This window comes from Diospyros lotus, chromosome 8 (assembly GCF_014633365.1).
Source record: "Diospyros lotus cultivar Yz01 chromosome 8, ASM1463336v1, whole genome shotgun sequence".
NCBI classification, from domain to species: Eukaryota; Viridiplantae; Streptophyta; class Magnoliopsida; order Ericales; family Ebenaceae; genus Diospyros; species Diospyros lotus.
In genome coordinates this window covers 38,263,438-38,284,584 of record NC_068345.1, presented here as the reverse complement: position 1 = coordinate 38,284,584, position 21,147 = coordinate 38,263,438, and the positions used below count along the sequence as shown (strand labels likewise).

General features: G+C 35.3%; 2 protein-coding genes across 2 annotated transcripts; both read right to left on the bottom strand.

Moving 5' to 3' along the window:
* Window positions 1–294: 294 nt before the first annotated feature.
* Window positions 295–7,368, bottom strand: LOC127808126 (cellulose synthase A catalytic subunit 8 [UDP-forming]). The gene is made up of 13 exons (XM_052346512.1): window positions 6,963–7,368; window positions 5,624–5,703; window positions 5,436–5,487; window positions 5,187–5,331; window positions 4,319–4,585; window positions 3,845–4,190; window positions 3,547–3,684; window positions 2,986–3,111; window positions 2,673–2,885; window positions 2,022–2,280; window positions 1,734–1,933; window positions 1,281–1,634; window positions 295–1,123 (listed from the first exon to the last, which is right to left on the bottom strand). The coding sequence occupies exons 1-13, from the start codon at window positions 7,138–7,140 to the stop codon at window positions 536–538; spliced, it is 2,946 nt and encodes a 981-aa protein (XP_052202472.1). The 5' UTR covers window positions 7,141–7,368; the 3' UTR covers window positions 295–535.
* Window positions 7,369–16,491: 9,123 nt separating this feature from the next.
* On the bottom strand, window positions 16,492–17,187 carry LOC127808648 (uncharacterized). Its single transcript, XM_052347217.1, has one exon. It carries the CDS (start codon window positions 17,185–17,187, stop codon window positions 16,492–16,494), a length of 696 nt encoding a protein of 231 aa, XP_052203177.1.
* Between the last annotated feature and the right edge of the window lie 3,960 nt (window positions 17,188–21,147).

Here is a 21,147-nt window from a genome sequence, read left to right as displayed (position 1 = left end):
GATGAAATGAAACTCTTCTTTTCCATTAATATAATTTCGACAATGTGAACAGTGACCATCGAATAGGGTTGAAGAAAGTCTGTTTGGGGGGGGGGGGGGGGGGGGGGTTTGATTTGATAGTCACTAGTAAGTAAACAACACAAACAAAGCTTGAAAAGATAAGTGACCGTTGGGACCAGTGTGCTTCCTTCCTAACCACATTTAAGAACTTGTTTGTGTGTGTCAGATCAGGTCCAGCCAACAGCTTAAAGGCAAGTAGATGATGGACCCCATTTCCAAGACAAAACAAAACGATCGGAGAGAACCATGTTTCTCATTTCATATATATTCGTGCTCTTTGTACAACCAAAATCAAGACAAAAGTAATGTTACCATTTTGGTTTTTCTCTCAAGCCAAACAAGAAAAACCAGCAGGGCTTGATGTCTACAAGTGACATCTTCGAACAAAGATCAGTATATATATTGCTAAAGAACAAATTTTCATGGGCTGCTGATCTTGACAGCAAAATGTGGGGAGAGCTTCCCTTTTGGTAAGTCAACAATCAATGGAACTGCAGCCTTGGACCATGGTTGTGCCATCATCTTTGCTAACAAATGGATTTATCTTAACCCAGACAAGAGAGAACACAGAGGCTAGAAGCACTGACCATAGAACGACAATAGTGGGTGTCCGGTTCTGGCGCCCCATCAGACCCTTGAGGAAGGGGTAGAGATGGAGGATCACCCAGAAGGCAAAGAACACTTTCCCAAAGAGAGGGCCCCAAGATTCATAGCCTTTGTTGAGTGCGTCTGAGAATCCGGCAACCACGCCAACGATGTTGAGGATGAGCAGGGTTGTTGGAGGGATCAAAACTGTGGTCCACTTGAAAAGATAGAGCTCGCCAAAATCTGCGTCGTCGGCTGCTTTTGCGGTCACCGTGAAGTTGGTGTCAAGGCCGGCAATCATTTTCAGGAATCCCTGGAAGACTGCAAAGAGATGGGCTGATATGCCTCCAATCACCCAAAACTGCTCGTTTCGCCACCAGTCCTCGATGCTCACACCACTCCATCGCAGCTCTAGCACGCTGGTTGTGATGATTGAGATGAAGAGGCCAAGAAACCATACTGTTGCCAGGTTTGAGAGCTGGATGACATGAAATAAGTCCATTGAGTAGTTGGTATGAGAAAATTTAGGATTAGGATCAGAATATGACCAAATCTTGATTCTGAGAAAATTTGAGGCATATGGTTAAATTAATATCTAAAATTGTAGTTCAATTATATGACAGGGATGCTCTTACCGTTGGTATGATGAATTTTCCTGTGAGGAGGCAGAGAGCTGGAATTGTGCAGTATGCGACAAGAGGGAGGGATGTAAAAGGATAGACAATGGTGTTGATATATGCCAGTCTTTGGAGCCATTTAAGGCGGCCTCCTCCATATCCATACCAGAGCGGGCAGTGTCGGCTCAGGAAGATCTCAACAGATCCAAGGGCCCAGCGGAGAACCTGGTGCAGCCGATCAGACAAGTTGATAGGAGCAGAACCTTTGAATGCAGGCCTCAAGGGCATGCAATAAATAGACCTCCATCCTCGGCAGTGCATCTTGAAACCAGTCAAGATATCCTCCGTCACTGACCCATATATCCAGCCAATCTGGAAGACAAAGTACCAATGAAATTTACAACAGAAGGACAGAAAGGTTGATGTGTTTGCAATGTGAATTATAACTTCAGAGATCTTAGAAAATCGGACCTCCTTTCCCCATGCAGTCTTCTCCTCATATCCACAGCTGATGACATGAATTGCTTCTTTAATCAGCAATGATGGGTCGGCAGAATCGGCTACTCCTCCATTCTCCATCATCGTAGACTCAATAAATACAGATGACATGCCAAAAGTCTTCTCAAAGCTCATTTGAGAGATGAGTAATGACCTCTCATACTCATCATAGTCTGCAGGAGAAAGCCAAAATATATATTGTTGACACTCAAAATATTGCCAAGTATTTGTCTATCTTTAATCTCTAATTGCAGAACTTACTGTCAATCTCCCTGAGGTTGAAAATGGCTGCATTTAGATCATCCCTTTTTGAGTCTCGTTGAACCTCTGAGAGATCTTTTGTAGGGTTCTTTGTTCTGCAGCAGCAACAACAGCCTCCGCACCATGAACATGACGAAGATTCCTTGGGCAAGCTGGGCAAAGAAGCAGGGCCGTAGCCATAAAGTGCTTGCCTATTGAAAATACAACCAGTTCCCACATAAACTGGTCCTTGAATTCCATCCAATCCTTTCATGTTAATCTGATTGAAGAAGAAAATTTTCTCATTGTTTCATTAAATCATAAACTTAGTGATAGCAAATATAAACTCAAACCAAAACTTCAGGTTAAACTGGCTGTGAGTCTATCCTCCAGCCTCCCTCCCACAATAGCAGACAGTTTTTTCACTGAATTTAAATTTTGTAAGTATTCTGAGTTGTAAATAATTTTATCCATGTTGCAGTTCTAGACTACAGTATTAAATATATGATAAAGAAATTAACTTCCTCTCCCGCGGTTATTTTTATGTCTCTCCCGCTATTATTTTTATGTCTCTCTGTGTATTTTGTAAATTATCTTCCCTCTCAAGCTGGTATTGAGATAGCATTGACAGGATTGAAGTCATTAAAACTATTATGCTAGGTTGAAGCTTACATCAAAGAAGACTGTATTGCGGTTTGCATATCTGTCATGGCGATCAATACCATCAAACCTCTGGGGGAACTGAACGTAGCACAGATCTCGATTTACTTGTGGATCCATCAAGAAGCACATTGCCTCACGAAGTGCCTGGCTGTTGTTAACATAGTGATCACAATCAAGGTTGAGGATAAATGGTGCGTTTGTGAGAATTGCAGACACTCTAACCTGTAAGACATTAATCATTAAAGTACAAATGAGATGATGTACTGGAAGTTCAGATATGAAACAACACTGTATACAGGATCTTTCTTTGTAGATTAAGTACCAGAGCGTTCTCAGCACCAGCCTTTTTATGATGTGGGTAGCCGGGTCTCTTCTCTCTTGAGACATAAACCAGTCGAGGAAGTTCATTTCCTTCTATGTCATGGGCACCACTATGTCCAAGGAAGACCTGTAAAGGAAGAAAAACAGGTTTCATTCAAATTCTAATTTTAATCATGGATTATATCACCAAGCAAAAAAAAAAAAAGTAAAAGCATCTCAACGCACAGTGAATGGACAGAAAAGAAGAATGCATATGCAAACATTAGAAAAATTATTAAGTACCAAGTATGAATTTCTTTCCCATATACGCAAGGTACTTCCATATATATTCTGAATGTACGCCACATGCATGTATCTTTTTCTAATCTTCATAAAGCTGAAGAAGTCTTCAAGAAAATACTAATGCACTGAAGTTTGTTATTTTCAGATTGACTAAAGGCAGAGACTGCATATGACCTACCAATTTGGTAATGTAAAGCTTCGAATGGGTAATGATCCATAAAAATTCTAGAAAATAGGTTTTCTGATTAAAAATGAAAATAAGTGTGTGTACTGATTTAACCTGAATCATGCCAGGATGGTCTCGAGGGTTGTTTCCAGGCCAAGCTGTTCCATCTTGCATGGTCCAGCCCTCCTCTGGTGTTTTCTGAGCCTTGGCTACTAAAGCATTTATCCGCACTTTGTACTCTTCATAATCCCTCTGCAGTTATAAACAGCAACTGATCAGACTTCCAAATTCTGATAATCATCAGGATGTGAATATATACAGCTTATATATAGCATGTTGAACATCCAAATGATTTAGGATACTAAAGAAAAATGATTCACAAAGCTTTAGCTGGAAGCTATAGCATACTTACTTTCATGGCTCTTCGTTCCTTCACAAATGAGGGTTGCACTTTATCCTTCAGGTAATCAAACTTCTGTGAGAAATAGAACTCAGGTGCACGTGGCTCAATTGCAAATTTTTTGCAGAAAGGTATCCACTTCCTTGCAAACTCAGAAGTTTCAACAAGAGACTCGAATGTAAGCATCGCTGCACCATCATCAGAGACATAGCAGGAGACTTTTTCAACAGGGTAGTCCACCGCAAGGATTGAAAGAACAGTATTGGCAGTTATCAATGGTGGTTCTTTCAGAGGATCCACGGTACTGACAAAGAAATCCACAGCAGCCAGCTGTGAGGGTTCACCCTCTCTTTCATACCTGGAATGAAATTGAGAAATTCATCTTACTGTCACAGGTCAATATTTCAATCTCACGAGAAAATTAGAGATGATTACTGGCACTATTATAATATCTATCAACTTAAGCAGTTGTACACACATATGTACCTTTCTGAGAGCCGGTCAATATATGTTTCCCTATTAACAGGTTGCCACTTGGGGAATTGATCCAACACCCATGAAACAGCAAACCAGATCTCACAAATGACAGAAGTGAGCCACAGACCATAGGCGCTATCAACAGGATTTGTTATTCTGTAATGAAAGAACAGGCCCAGAATGATCAACCGCATGATGATGACAGTCCTATATGGTGCGAGTTGGCTCTTCGGGATTGGAATTACTGTTGAAAGTGGCTGTGAAGCATCTGCTAACCTGAAGAAGTTATCATTGCATCTCAGTAAAACAAGATTATTATAAAAACTTAATATTCTGTCTATTCCATGCAGATTCACATATTAAAAGAAGTCATTCATCTTAGCCCCCAAAAAAGTCATTCAGGTATAAACGTAATTCAATAATTCCTTGGAAATCAAACAGACCATCTAGAAAAATAAAACATGGACATGGTGGAACTTGGTAACTCCTTTTGTTCTTGTCATAAATGCCTGTTCAGTTTTACAGAGAAAGTCAGCCAAATGTGAACTAATTATCCAAAAAGCCATAATATTATCCTTGCCTTTATTCTAAATGATTTCCTTTCAGCCTCTGTAAGTTATACAGGTGAAAAAACACAACAGTCCAAGCAAATACATAGCTGACTAAACTCCAAATGTCAGAAAGACCTTCAGGTAATGTATGACTTACAGGAAATAATAGCTTGAGAGGGTTTAAATCATGGATGGAAATAGTAATTTTCATGCAACAAACCAAGTTCTAGTTTTGGAAAATTTGAAAACAGGCCTACAAGAGCTACTTCAAGTCAAGTTTGTTTTTGTGAATGTTTGGTATATGCACTAGTTTTTCCTGCACTTACTGCTGATTTTCTTCCATTTGCTGTACCGGCGGAACTTCAGCTTCTTTGGCAACTTTGCTAGTAGCCTTTTTCTTCTTGTTCTTCTTATCCTTCCAACTTTCCACCCTATTCTTCCATATTGGGTTCCCAGATTCATCATTTAGTTCTTCACAATGAGAAATGATTAATAGTGAATCAGTAAATAACTATTTTAAAGAAATGAAAAACAGAGAATAATCTTCACAAAATACAACCACCCATTCAACTCACCACTGTCAACTGTTGATATGCTGCTTATATTTCTAGCGTGGAGCCCAACTTCCTGCACCATGTATCATGTAGTAGGTATTAAATTTTCAAGCAATAATGCCAAGCAAAGAAAAGGTGAAGCAGAGGGAGGGAGTTAAATATTCATCTACCACCCTCATAGAAGTCATAGGAATAACTAATGTTTTCACCTGCATATTACTGAGGTGAGCAGCCATCGAGGAATGACCACCAGATGCCACTGTTTCAGCATTAGCCACCATTGAGTTCTCTGCACAATTCAAGAATTTATCCAATTTATGAAATCAACTCAGGGGAACCACAACGACGATGTTGCAGGGAAAAAAAGAAAATAAATATAACTATACTAAAAGGTTGTTAGACGACAATTACTGGAAATTTTCTTTCCAATTTATTCTTATATTTATATCTAGCAGCCAAAATATGATAACTTCCAATCCAGTCATAACAAATTACAACTTCATGGAGAAAAAAGCATAAAGGGAGGTCTGTCTAAGTTCGAACTTTTACAATTTCATGAATAATAGTATCTGAAACATTCAAACTCGTGGTACAAATTATTTGATAATGACCATGGACAAAATAACCTTCTTCTCTATGCTTAAGCTTGTGAAGTGCCAATCATGCAGAAAAATGATATTCACAAGATGCTGTATGCATAGACTTTAAATGCCTTATAAACCATTTATTATCAATCTCCAGTGATTTGAATGATGATTCTTTCATATGTTAAGAGTAGCAATTTGAAGACAATTGAACATGCAAAAGATGGAAGTTCACAATTTGAAGAGATTTGAACATGTAAAATTACTCAACCAATAATGTGTGGTGCATAAATGGATAACCTGAAACACATTATATAGGTAACAGATGTATATACACATCATTCAATGAAAAATTGGCTGTTATCATTACATTGGATAGCAGTTTGTTCAAGGGGCATTCTTTCTACGCTATTGACATCTCGGTTTAATGAGATTTCCATGCATGGCAGCATTTCAGAAACTGAGTGGGATGCCACAGATGTTATGCCCTGACATGGACGGTTAAACCCTACAATTGTAAGAACTCACTCTTATTAAATTTCTTTTCTCTTCTTCTTCATTTCCTTAACTCTAAACCCTTTTCAACACTAGGATTAGCTTTGAGCTCAAAATAATCAAATTTAACTATTGGACAAAGATCAAACGAAACTATTATATTCATTATTTAAAGTTCCATGATTTACCATTAAATAACTTAAAATATGGAGATAACATGCTATGTTCATACTGAATCATATACCAAAAATCATGAAATTCATTTAAGATTCTATCTAAATAACACAAAATGGAATCAAAACAAGTGCAACAATAAGTTTCACCCAAAATTTTCTCATTTAAAACAGAACTCATGACCATGGTGGGGATTCATTTCTCCGATGCATATGCACAAGGCAAATAGATCGACCAAGCATCAACCAGAGTAAAAGAATTCAATTCGAATTTGGTTGAGATCAGAAAGCTATACCATCATACGGAGAGCCACACCGCAAGCAGGAAGAACGCCCTTCCTTGATCTCGTACTCGATGCATGTCTTGCAGAGGGGGAAATTACACTCGTGACAAGCCACAAACACTTCCCCATTCAGATTCAGCCCCACTTGCTCACCACAAGTGCTGCAAATAGGCACCCCAGATTCCATCATCTTTCACTCTCACTCCCCTTTCAAACCCCCAATTCCCCCTAGGGTTCCGGCTCTCCGCCCTCTTCGAATCAATCTCGAAAGATGGCGAAACAGTGAGCCGGCAGGGAGAATGAAGCTTGCAGTGAGATGGTGGCGGCGGTGCGGCCATTCTTGTAGAGGTGGAGGGTGGGAGGTTGTTGGCAGGGCGTCGAGTTGGAGAGTTGTCATCATCTTGCTTTTGCGCGCGCACACACACACACAGAAGCAATGTCTGATCTTTCCTTTCCGAAAAATTTGCGGGAGATGGAAGGAAAGCTATGGTTGGGCTTGGTACATCTTCAACCAACCTTACTTGTATTTCAAGGTCTCACAGTTACATGCCAACTTAAATAAATAATAATTTATTCAAACCATTCATCATCATCAACCCTAACTTCTAAATATTAGGCTTAATTACACAAAAAATACTCACCTTTCAACGGTTTAACAAATTTTTAATCTTGTTTTTTTTTTTTTGTGTGTGTAAGTTGCTTCATTAATTATATAAAACCAGAGTCATGGATCTCCATCAATTGTTTATCTTTACAACACAAGTGTACAAAGAACTCTTAACAAATCTTGCAGACCTTGCCGCCCATTGCCGCCATCGCTTTTTCAATTATATTTTCATTTTTGGTGACGATACACAGTGATTTGCATCGTCTTCTTCATTTGCGGACTCAAATCTAGATTGATTGCTGAGACCCGCCTATCATAGCCACCGCCTACTAATTTCCGCCACCCAAAAGATTTTTGTCTCCACCGTGCATCACTGCTCGTCTCCGCCGCTCAAATCCTCCCTACTTTGTCAACCGCTGCCATCTTTGTTGTATGTCGCACAGATCTCGCTACTCCACGGCAGTCCCACTCTTGTCCTCTCTGTTGGTTCTCTCTAGCCACAGCCGCTGGGTCACAGTTCCTTGTCAGAATAGGATCACCACTGCTCGACTTCAACCAAACTCCCAGCTGCTACTCTCTGCTTCCGAAGCCGTCCCTCGTCGGAAGAGTTGTCCCTCGCTGCTACCTATGTTGCTCTGTGATATTGCCGCCGCCGCTTTCCTTTTTGTAAGCGCCGGCGGCCGCTGCCTCACCATCATCACTGACTAGAGGGAGAGACTCACGTTCCAATATGCATGACAGCATGAGCAAGTTCATGTCGTATACACTCTGTTTAAGACACAAATTTGTCTCAAAGGTTGTCGTCGTCGCCGCAAACTTCCTGTAAATCTCGGCCCGAATTGAAGCAACTCATAACGGTTGGGTTTTGATAAAATTAAAAAGTACTTCTACATTTGTTGAATCGGTGAAAAGTGAGTATTTTTATGTAATTAATCCTAAATATTTCATTAGTATCCCCTATAATCTGTAATTCTACTGGCGGTGATGAAGATACTCAAAAACATAACACCTTCTTTGTTGACGAGCTGGTAGCCAATGCTAGGGTCCACTCCACAAAAAGCTGTCTCACACCTACCTACTAGCTAGCTAGCTCTCGTTCAATGTCAAGTCCACATTCGTAGTCAGCCACGTGCTAACCTTGTGACTGCACAGCTTCAATGGTTTTGCTTTATTTTTAATTTTCATTTGTAGTTTAATTCTCTTGTAAATGTAAAGAATGCTTCCTGTATTTATATTAAATTGTTAATAATGTACAGTGTACTTTATTCTTTACTAATTTTGACATATTTTTCAAAAAAAATATAAAAATGAGGCGATCAGGATGTCTCCGCCGTGCCAACGAATAGTTGTTTCTAATTCATATATAAAAAGACTAGTGTTTTATTATCAGGTTAACAATCTAATGCGATCAACAGACTCAATGTGAGGTGTTATAAATTAGTTGGTGGGTTCACTCAACGTCACCGTCATATATATAGTCTTTGAAGTCAACTTCTTGTGTGTGTGAATGCATCTTGTGAATTAGGGCCTTTTTGGCTAGGCGGGTTCATCGCTTATAAATTGGTATTATAGCTTTTATGTTATCTAATTTATTTGACTAAAATATTTTGACTTGTTATAAGAGTGTTTAAAATGTACTTACATTAACATTTTGCAAAAATTGGTAGAGAAGAGGTTTTGCAAAACGCGGCTATTAAATAAGCTGTGTTGATTGAATATTTTATCATTTTACTCTTATTTTTTTTTTATTAATTTTTAGCCATACCCATCTTCTTCAACATTTGCCTCTCGTCACCAATTATTCCAATTTTTTCGATAATCATTGTCAGCCATTGTCATTGCCCCTACCATCAACCATTGTTGTCACCCCACTGTCTGTCCATCTTCCCCCCATTGTCGTCCCTCCCCCCATCGACCATAGTCTTCAGCTATCATTGGTTGTTGCCTCCAACTTCCATTGGTCGTGCTCATTGATTCTTTCTGTTGAACTAACTTATTCTATTTAATTTTTAATTAAATTTTGATAATTAAGAAAAATAATATTTTGCACCTAATTATTTTTTATTAATTTATAAAATATTTTGGCATACTATATGTATTACCAAAATTATTATTTTTTATATAAAAATATATTTTTTAAATAATTTTAAAATGCATAAATTTTTTTATATAAAAATATATATTTTTTAAAATGTTATAATGAATAGTAAATAGTGATTTGACCACTATAAATAGTGATTTTTTAAAAATACCTATAAACACCCCAATTTGTAACATAATTTATTATACATCCAAAGCACCCACAAACTTTTAAATACTGTTAAGCAAAAAATTCAAGACTCTCAAAGCTGCATTGCACACAAGGGCGGATCCAAAAATTTATGTAAATAGAGGTTGAATTTTTTTTTTTAACATGTAAAATTATACATCACAAAATTTGGGGTGGGCTATAATTTTTTTTAAGACTAATTTATTATTAAAAATTAATTTTTTATATTATTTTTTTTAATATAAAATTAATTTTAATTGTGAAGCCCAAGGCAATTCAAGTGTAGGTCCGCCCCTAATTGTACATCCATTAAAGAACCGCAAGGCAAGTGGAGAAAAAGATATCGCAAAGCCAAATCCAATCTTCGAACCAATGTCACTTATTTATTTAATTATTTTTCATTACCTTGTATATTTTTTCTTAATTGCTTATTCATTTGTATTCAAGTGTGAACACATATTTGTATTCACATAAATTTTTATTGTGAATTTTATTGATTTTCTAGAACAATTTAAAAATCTAGGTATATCTAATTTCTAAGATAAATTAAGAAGAAAACTTTTATCTAGTGGTTTTCTATAACCGTAAAAAAAATCTAAATGTATCTAGTTTTCAAGATAAGTTAAAGAGAAAACCTTGATGTTAGTGGTTTTCCTAAAATCTGTTGTAATCTAAAAGTGTATATAATTTTCAAAATAAGCTAATGTAACACCTCATTTTTCCCAATCACGACGTTAACCCAAGATTTCAGAAATTTTTTTTTTCAACATACATAAATTATTCGCCAACAATTTCATTCTACCTTCTCAGCATATCAAACTCAATAATCAATAAGCTAAGCTAATATCATCATAAATGCAGAAGTAAGATCGAAATTTCAAATGATACATAACTGCAAACACTTCGTTTATAACATACAAATTGTACCATCGTTTTACATCACATTTTCAAAACAAAATACATAACAACTAAATATTTCGCACATAATCAAAGACCTAATATCGATCTAATATGTAAATAACGGTTACATCTCGAAAATCTCTTTCCCTTGGTGTTGCTGCTTTCACCTGGAACGTTTGAATATTTTAGGGATATAGTTCAAATTAGATGTTGAATCATTTAAGTGAGAGTTCAAAACATTTTCATGAATATATGCAAAACCATAAACAATTGACATATCCTGACATATCTCAACCCAAGAGAATCATATACAACGTTTAACCCATACCACAGGGAAATAACAATATCTCTAAAGGCAATGTAACCACTTTAACACATTGGCATAACGTAGTCTTAGCTTAAGAAGGGTAACATTAACGTATCTCCCTGACACCTTGGGAATAATCATTACCACTCCCGTCACAAGAGAGTTAACATCAATGTTGGAACCTGGCACATCACAATCACGTCAGAGATTACGTTCCCACTCAAAAGCAACCCAAAAACACTACCTATTTTCAACACACATACCAATGCCATAATCACAACATGTAATGATGCATTACATAAAATGACATTTCAATGGACGCATAAATAAATATTTTCGATGAACCATCCACATGAAATCAACTTATCACAGGTCAAACTAATTGTATAAAACAAAACAAGTATAAGGTCGAACCACTCACAATAAACTAAGTTTTAGGTAGGAACATTTACCTTGAACGTAACTCAAAATGCCTTGATTCTCGTGCTAAGCCTTAAATAATTGTACTATTACTCAACCTCAAGTCTCAACAATTCCTAGACATTATATTTATTTAAAGGAATATCAATATATATTTTTTCATAATTTCATTTTATTTTCTTCCTATTTTCCCTCAATAATTCCAAAATAAATACTTTCTCAACTTTTTTTCCACCATAATTCATAAAATAATTTTTAAAAAATAATAAAATTAATTTTAAGAAAATACATCATTCCACACGCCATCGCGTGCTAGCCACGCGCCCTGCTCGTAAAGACTTGCGCGTGTATTACACACGTTGGTTGTCTTCTCAGGCGAACCCCTTGCCACCGACAATCAAATTTTTTTCCCAATCGCACCACCTTGTAGATATCTTCAAGTCGATCCAAATGGTACATTTTTTTGCTCAAAAAACCCATCGAAGATGCTCCAATCGAACGACCAAAGCCTCAATTTCGATGACCGATCACCATGGCGGCCAAGTTTAAATCTCATTCAAATTTGCATCAAAACCTCCCAAATTCTCCTAAAAAATTCTTTAAGACACAAGGAACAAAAGCCCCTTATCCACACTCTCCAAAACGTGAGCAATTTGAAGTTCAATCTTAATGAAAACCCTCGATTTTAAACCCATATTTATAGGCATTTTTGACCCTTTCGTTGACCAATCAGCGGCCAAAGCTTGATCACGAAGTTGCCTAGGCGATGATGGACCTACTTCTGAATGTCTATGGCGGTTGGTCAGCTAGTGGTAGGCGTGCACAGTGCGACGATCGATTTTTGTTGCAAGTTTCACACTTTGCAACTTTTTGATATTACACTTTGACCCCCCTTCAAATTTTCAATTACATTTTGGGTCTTTCCTTGAAATCCCTAAGTTTTTCAACAATTTCATTAAGACCCATTAGTTCCAAACTCTTCATTTTATTCTCAAATATTTAGAAAAAATATCTTTTTGACTAGGGCCAAAATTAACAATTTACACTTAGGCCCGAATATATGTAAGATCTCGATTTGATCGCGAATCCTTTTGTTTCATCATGAAACCATTACAGTGTTATTATTTATGAAAAAATTAAATCCTCTCCTGATTCTGTTGACTTTTCAGAAGTCCCTTACAATAATTCGATTTTCTAGGCTAAATCATAGTTGTAATGAAAATTGTCTCTATTTAGATTTCTTTCAATGCCATAAATCTCGTCTCAAGATACTTGCCAATGACATACATTTTTCCTTGGATTTTTACGTTTTAAGGTACTCTCTTCTATTGATTCGACAATTACTTAATTAAATTCTCAAACCGATTTTCAGTTCCTTAAACTTACTTAAAACTATAAAATATGGGGTATTATAGCTAGTGTGGAAACGTTGGTGAGATTAGTGGAACTTCAAGGGTGGTTAAGATCTTCGGAGAGTAAAGTAAGTGTGTGTGGAAACACCAGACTACTATAAATTGTCTCGTGTCTCGTTTATTTATTCTTATTATATCTGGTGGTTTGTAATTTATTAATCTCAAACTCACATATACATAGTTACAAAATCTTAATTTATTTAAAATTAAATAATAATAATTTTAATTAAGTAAATTACCAAAAAATTTAACACTCAATTCACCATCTTTTTGAGTAACCATATCCTAAAGGACCTATACTTCCTCCATCGGTCATCGTCTACTGCCTCTAGCCTCTATCACCGATCGTCCTTCACTTCCATCACCCGTGCTTGCCTCTTCGTCGGAGTATATATGTATATGTATATATATGTAACATATATATATATATTGTATTAGTATTTTTTAATAATTATATATAATTTTGGTAAAACTTTATTATTAGATATTAATTTATAATTTAATTTTATTAAAATTTATTATTTATATATTTTTTATTATATTATTTAACAACATGTTTATTTTCATCTTTTTATTAAGTTCTAATATATTATCAGTTATTTCAAAATAAATACATAATTATTAACTAATAAGTTAAAAGTATATTTATCCAAATATATTATCAACTTAAATGTTATATAACTTAAAAATTTTAAACCACTTAAAAAACTGAATAGTTTAAAAGCTTTCAAAAAAAATTGTATGCCAAACAGGCCTAGAAGATGACAAGTAGTGAAACGTTTGAACCCATAAATAGGAAAAATTCAGAGGTCGGGCAAAGGCAAATGTGTAAAAAAAAAAAAAAAAAAAAAAAAAAAAAAGAGTAAAAGAAAAGAAGGAGAAATAACTCTATAGGCACACACAAGACACAACAAAAGAATTCCATATGGGTAGCCCTTCGGGGCAAAATTTGGATGGCAAGAGATGAATAGTAATATGTCAATATTATTTCAATAAATTATAAATTCAAACTCCGATGTTCTGAAAAGATATTCCCAAATTTATTTCTCCTAACAAAATTAAGAGAGTGAGTGCTCGGACCAAGGGAGGAACCCATACCCGTACCCAGAAGAGAAGAGAGAAAGAACAACTCTGCAGCAGAAGCAGAGAAAGCAGCTTTTGAATTAAAAAGTCTCAGAAGAAGCCTGAGCCTGAGGCAAGGGGCTAGCTTTTATCTTCTTCCATGTCTCTCACAGCACTGGAAATCAGCATCAGCATCTGCATATACATATACATATATATACGTGTCCAGGTCTATGACCTGGAAGATGCTTTTCTGGTCAAAATTAAAACCCTTTCAGTATTATTGATTTGGGGCACTGAAACTTTAGTTTGGTGGTTCCTAGATTCTATTGTCTTAAATTTCGAATTTTGTATTTGGTAGGTTTTTTTTTAAGAGAGTAATTGAATTATTTTATTATATTCTTAATATATTTTGTACTTAGAAAAAACAAAGAACAAATTCATATTTTTTCTCTGCTTTCTTATTTTTTTTCATATAATGATTTAATTTTTTTGTTATTTTCAATTAACTCCTAGATTTACATTTTTCAATTAAAGTTTTCATCTAAAATGCTGACTCATTTCATTTTTTTATATATAAAAATATATAAATTCAATTAATTCAAAAATATAGATATAAATATATAATTAAAATAATAAAAAATTTAAATTATTACATCAAAAAAAATTAAAGTATATGAATTAAATTGACTTCAAAATACAAGTATTGAGATATAATTAAAATAACAAAAAATTTAAATAATTACATGAAAAACGTGAAAATATAAAAGTAAAAATATGAGTTTGGTCTAACAAAAAATGTAAAAGGTCTGTGAAGAGGAGCGCTTACTTCGTACTATTTTATCTAATCAATAATTTTTTTTTATTTTTAACTTAAAATTCATATTATTTAATAAGTTTTGGGTTACTTTTGGCAATTACATGTTCTGCTTTAGTTGGAATTTGATCAATTTATCATTAATTAGTTGGAGTTTATGTTATAGTTTCCATTTCAACGTAGATCTAAGGTACATCTTTCTTCTTTTGGGTCTAAATCCAAAGTGACACATCTTCCATATATATTAATCACTTGAGATTTCTCGTCCAATTCTATATACTGCCCATTCATAATCATGGCACTATTCATAATAGTTATTGATGATGCGGAGCCGATCACCTTCTTCTGTCTTGAACCAAGTACCTGCAAAAAGGGTGGGGACTTGCTCCCCGTGATCCCTCCGACGCTCAAGTCAGTTCATAGGATTTTTGAGGAGTATAATAGTAATGGAAAAATAATATATGAGTCCCTTCGGAGTCAGATCCCATACCTGTAGAGGTTGTCCTTTATTTATAGATGTCCGTTAGCCTTTCCCTTAGGAGATAAGATATATTTCAAAAAGAGATGTTGATCCCCTTTTCATGGGGAGAAAAGATAATCTTCCCTAATAGAGATAATTCTTGAGATATTTAAAGATATCATTGGTTGACTTAATCTTCCTCTTTATCTCTTTCTAGTTCAAAATCATAATAAAGATTATAAAGATAAGCGGAGCTCCTAAGTCTTGACACGTGGCGATCGCCCATTGGCCTTTACTAGCACACATGACTCTAAGTTAATAGTAACCTCTAGGGGTAGCACAGTAAAATTGCCCCCCCTATAAATATTCCCTCATCAGTTATATTGATATTTTTATTCTCAAGAAAAAAAAAAAGAAGGAATTTTTTAATATAAAATAACACGACTTATTAGTAATTATAAATCTAAAAGAAAAAAAAATGTTGCTAAAATTTTGTAATTATATTAACATAATAATTATTATACTAATAAAAAATGTGAATATTTTGTGATAATGTTTTCTGATTTTGAGACAATAACACATGGCGGGACACCTAAGCAAAGATAATTGGGAATATGTTCCCCAACTGATTGAAGTTAGCTTCTTATCCAGAGAATTCTCGCAATCAATGTAGAAGCCTCCATGCCTCTTGTGTGTGTGTGTGTGTGTCTCTCACTCTCTCTCACTCTCTCTCTCTCTATGATGACTGTCTTATCCTCTTCTTCTCTAGTGGATACATATGTATCTGTAAACACGTTACACGCACATAACATAAAAATTTACAAACTGAGTATCAAATAAACAGAACCCTAATGACATTTTATAGCCCATGATAGTCCTTTGGTTAATATATTATCATTAGTAAGCCAATTTTTTCTTAAATTTTTTTTGTTTATATATAATTGTTTGTTCAATTAAAGCGAGTAATTATTCAACTAAGTTGGTTGAATTGGCAGATGCGGGTGAAATGGTCAAACTTTAAGCTCAATTGGAATTTCCTCAATGAGAGAATAGAGATGTTTCCAAGAAATGCAATGAAACAAAACCAAATCCATCAATCAACAGCTGAAAAAAACCTTTTAGATGTGTACTTCTCTTTCCAATTACAGATTATACAAAAACTTAAAACCAAAAAGATGAGTAATTAAATCAAAACCAAAGCCAGAACAACAACATGGTTGATGATCAGCTCAAAAGATTATCCGCCCAAAAATGGGGGGGAAAAGATCAAGATTCAGAGACTGTTTGTCACCTAATAGTGGATGCCACGGTGTGAGCCCACCGTTTGAGGCTGTTCTTCACGTCGGTTTCATTACTCAGAGCTGGAATTCTCCAGTTCATCAATGGCGTCTCTCTCTTTCTTCTCTCCAAAACCTCCCATGCTTCAGAAAGATAAGGTCTTGGAACCGAAGAAGATTCATCGAGAACATTCCCATCATCAGCCGGCTCTTCTTTCTCACCATCTTTCTTGCCCAATCTCTGCAGCCCAGGGATGATCTCCACCAAGCTCGAGTTCGCATCTTCTTCGGAGAACACGAAGCCCAGATCCATAAACCCTTTTACCTCCTCAAACTCGAGGTCCGATAAGCTCTTCGTAAACCCCTTCTTCGATCTCCTTTTCCTCGGAACCGATGGCTGTTTGGCTTCTTCTTCTCCTTCTAATTCTTCGACATCTCCCTTTCCCGACCAAACGGTCTGGATATTTGCAGTGAAGAGAACAGAATCTGGAGATAGAGAATCAGGGTTGAAGCTCGCCATGGAGCTCAACAGGTCGCTCTTGGACCTCACAAGAATTGGAAGGCTGGAAGTTCTGGCTCCTTGCTTGTTTTCTTGCTTGTTTTCTTGCATTTTCTGATCTGGGCTTTTCCCAGAATTTTGTTTATCGAAGATTCCGAGAGCGAACCAGAAGAAATCGAAGAGGTTGATGACTGCTTCTGGGTCCATTAATGGTGGCCAGAAGGAGAAATGGGACTTGTGATTATGTTAATTAGAGAAGCTTTCAGGGCCTTCCGAGTTTATATATGGGTATTATTACGTGTAAATGGGTATCGTTTTATTGGCGAAAATACCCTTCTTGTTATTGACATTTCACGGAAAACCTTCAGCCGGACCTTGTTTAATCAGACCTGTTTTCCATGAGAGTGATTTATTTAATGCTCATCGGGTATTCACACTTTGACCCCCTCAACCATGATTCAAGACTTTCATTTTTATACGCTAAACAAACAGATATGTAATAAATAAATTGACCACCCTTTGGTATCTAATGATTGAATACTGTTTTGTTTTGTTTTTTTAGGGAATAAAGTGAGATCGAGACATAACAAAGGGGTTAAAGTATAAATATTTCTTTCTTTTAGACTATGGTCCAAAAGGTGAAATCGCTCACCTAGACTACATAGCGGACTTTGTATTTGAAAACGTGTGGGTAATATTATCATGAACACTGTTATTAATAAAAAATAATTCAGCAGTTCATTAGTACTTTAATACTTAACACGGGGAAATTGAGAAATTGATTAGTGGCACTGTGGCAGTGAGAGATGGCTAGCTTTAAAGGGGAAGCAATATAATTGCGTGTGAAGCAAAATACATAGCTTAATGTGGATGTCATTGCTGCCACAACAAGGCCAGGCCACGCTTTTGATTGTAACCTTTGGACTACGTCTTGCTTCATAAATCTTAAATTATTTGAAATTTGTGTTCAATTACACGCACATAACAAGAAAATTTAATAGAAGAGAACATCAATTGTCTCATAACCATGTTTTGCCGGTCTATCATGTATTGAATAATAATTATAATTAGAAAATAAGATATTCTCATAGAATGATTCGCTAAATTTAATCCTTTTTTTTTTTTTGATAATTACATAATCAATTAGGGCAAAAGCTAAGAACAATGATTATAGATAATGATCCAACAGTGACTGCACACCTTTTTTGGGTCTATTATTATATTCTCCTTTGCCTGGAAATAAGCAAGCATTTTTTTTATATATTAAAGGCATACATGGCGTCCGACCATTGATGGGATCCTTTCATATTGACAAATTACAAACTCTACCCTGATCTTATTTTTTTAAAATGAAAAAAACCCTTCATTAAGGCACACAATTATGGTGCATTATGAATTGAGAAACAGACCGGTGACCCTTTCCCTTAGAAATGCTATAATTGTGTCATAGTATTAAGAATTCTATGACACAATTAGTTTCTTAAGAATTAGATCAAAGTTTTATTAGTTTCTTTTCATAATCTTTAGCCTCTTGTGGCCTTTTTAGATTTTTTTTACTTTTCAATATCTTATAATTTTTTTTATTTAAGAAAATAAACTCTAAAAAACTAATATTCATGAATTTTAAGTATAATATTTTAATTCACTCGTGACTGGTAAGGGCTTTTCTTGTTTCCATTTTAAATTTCGATAATAGCGAATAGCTATATGTTGATTTGAAGGGTGTTACAGTAAATTTAAGTCGTGTACGCAAACCATTTTGATGGGCGGATTTGAATGGAACGACGACGCGTGAGTCAAGTCCACTGTTCCTGTTTCGCTATCTGCACGTGCAAAACATTTTGGTGAATTAAAAATAGCCACGTCACCACGACAAGTGGGATGGGAGCCACGTGGGTTTCTCACTTTTACCTTTTTGGTCCATAAAGTTGGTATTAAATAAATGTAATAATATGTAAAATGAATAAACCCGCGTGATTATTTGGAATTAGCAGGATTTTAAGAAGAAATTTGACGGATGAGTGACATTCTAATGTTCAGTAGGGGTGTACGGAATTTAACTAATCGAACCGAATTGAATCTAAACCTATAATCGAACCGATACATTAACCGAAGTTAAAATAATCAAACATGAATTTTTTATAACTGAATTAAAATCTTTACCCAAAAAATCGAACCGATTAACACAATAACTGACCTAATCAAAATCAATCAACAAAAACAAACTATAATCGACGTATCAAATCGAATTCAAATACAAGAAATCTATTGATTACTATATCTACTAGTATCTATCTCTTAACTTTAAACCCATTAACTAACAATGAAAATTGCTACTACTATCTTTCTACAAAAAAATGACATAAAAACCATACAAAAACAAAACCTAATAAACATATCCTCATAGTCAAAAAAATGACATAAAAACCATACATATAAGCATTATTAAAATTCATAAACAACACTATTGAACATATGTTACATATTCTCACATACAGAAAAGGAAACCTGCTGCTATTTTTTCTCTTTAGAGTTTGACATCTGTTGAACATATCCTCACATAGTCACATTCAAATACAAAGAAGAAAACATACATTGAAATCACTTTATGTTAATTGGTGGCTTAGTGGCAAGCTTCTAGTTAACAATTCCTGGTGATACTACCAGCTTGTCAAGAGTCTCCAAAGAGCACCCACCGGAGGATGAATTAAGTAACAACCTATACATCAAATATGTTGCAATTTTGACTTGACTTGGCAGGCATACTTATATGCTCATTTCAGTCATTTGTGAGTGTGCATTTTTATTAGAGTTGTGCACTTTCTGATTTGCAACGAGATCTATGGCAGTGCGGGACTTTTAAGGTAATACCACAATGATAAGAGACAATTAATATCAAGAGTTTAATAGAAAGTTACATTATGAATCTTAGTTTTAGGCCAAAACTAAATTTAACTATAATATAATTAGTAATTTAAATTTACTATGATCCCAATTCAAATCTTATAATATCTTTAATTATTAGTAAAAATTAAAACAATATCAAAACATTTCTATCATCATCTCTTTGAGTATTAGCTTTAATAGTTGGTGTCTTTCAATTGTTGGTTATATGGACTTACTTCATACCCTCAAAACAAGAAGAAATCCAAACAATAAATCCAAAACACAGACAATAAATCCAAAACACAGACTAATGGATCTAAATTCAAGAGCATAAGGGAAATCACAACAGCTGAAATAAATTATGGATATCAGCTCCGGAATTAATTAAATCCAAAACACAGATAAACAAGAGTTAAACCTAACAAATTGGTCTTAATTAAATCCAAAACACGTATAAACCTGATGTAATTAAGAGAGAATCTAATTTAGACAAATCCAAAGAATAAATACAATCATAAATGAAATTGATATGATAATCTAATTAATATCTTACATTCTCTTTTAAGCTCAATTTCTTTTTAAAAAATAACTTCAGTTTCCCAATAAAACTTGTAGAAAATCAAATCATATAGGATTTTACTTACATTGCAAGATGAGAACATTGAGGCCATTTTGAATGAAGTAAGTAATACTGTAATAGTGTCCTAAAAAAGAAAAAACCATACAAAAACCTAACTGAATCTAATGAATAAGGAATGAACAAATGAACAAGAAAGGAAAACCATACGAAAATGAAAACCTAATTGAATCTAAATAGAGATCTCACTCTTGGTCATCGACTCGTCGTCGTTGGCAAAACAAGTAAGAAACAAGTTAAGGTTAGGGTTAGGGAATCACTCACTCTCGGTTTCTCTCAAGAGAATGGATCAATGGGCGAGGCGATGATGACGGGGAAAGTTATTTTTGACAATTAAGTTTTAAATTAGGGTTTCGAAGGCAGACGACAGAAGCCACCAGCGAAACTAAATGGTGGAGGTTAGGGCTCGATTAGAAATCGGATGAAAGGGAAGGATTGAAAGAATTAGCGAATTGCTCTTGCCTGTCGAGTTGGGGTAGGGGTTGGGGGTTGACTTTCTAACTCGGGTGCCCGGGGGAAGGGGTACATGGCGCACTGTTTAGTTCAGTGGGGGGGGGGGGGGGAGAGGAGGTTATGTATGTGGCACAACTTCAGTTTGGTTAACCGAACCAAATAACCGACTTTTTGGGCAATAGATAATCGAA

Excerpts from the sequence above, each read along its gene's own strand:
- LOC127808126 (XM_052346512.1), bottom strand. The coding sequence starts at position 7,140 with ATGATGGAATCTGGGGTGCCTATTTGCAGCACTTGTGGTGAGCAAGTG. Across the intron at positions 5,704-6,962 it reads GTGTGGCTCTCCGTATGATG|AGAACTCAATGGTGGCTAAT; the intron begins GTATAGCTTTCT and ends TGAATTGTGCAG. Across the intron at positions 3,112-3,546 it reads ACCATCCTGGCATGATTCAG|GTCTTCCTTGGACATAGTGG; the intron begins GTTAAATCAGTA and ends CTTCCTTTACAG.
- LOC127808648 (XM_052347217.1), bottom strand. The coding sequence starts at position 17,187 with ATGGACCCAGAAGCAGTCATCAACCTCTTCGATTTCTTCTGGTTCGCT.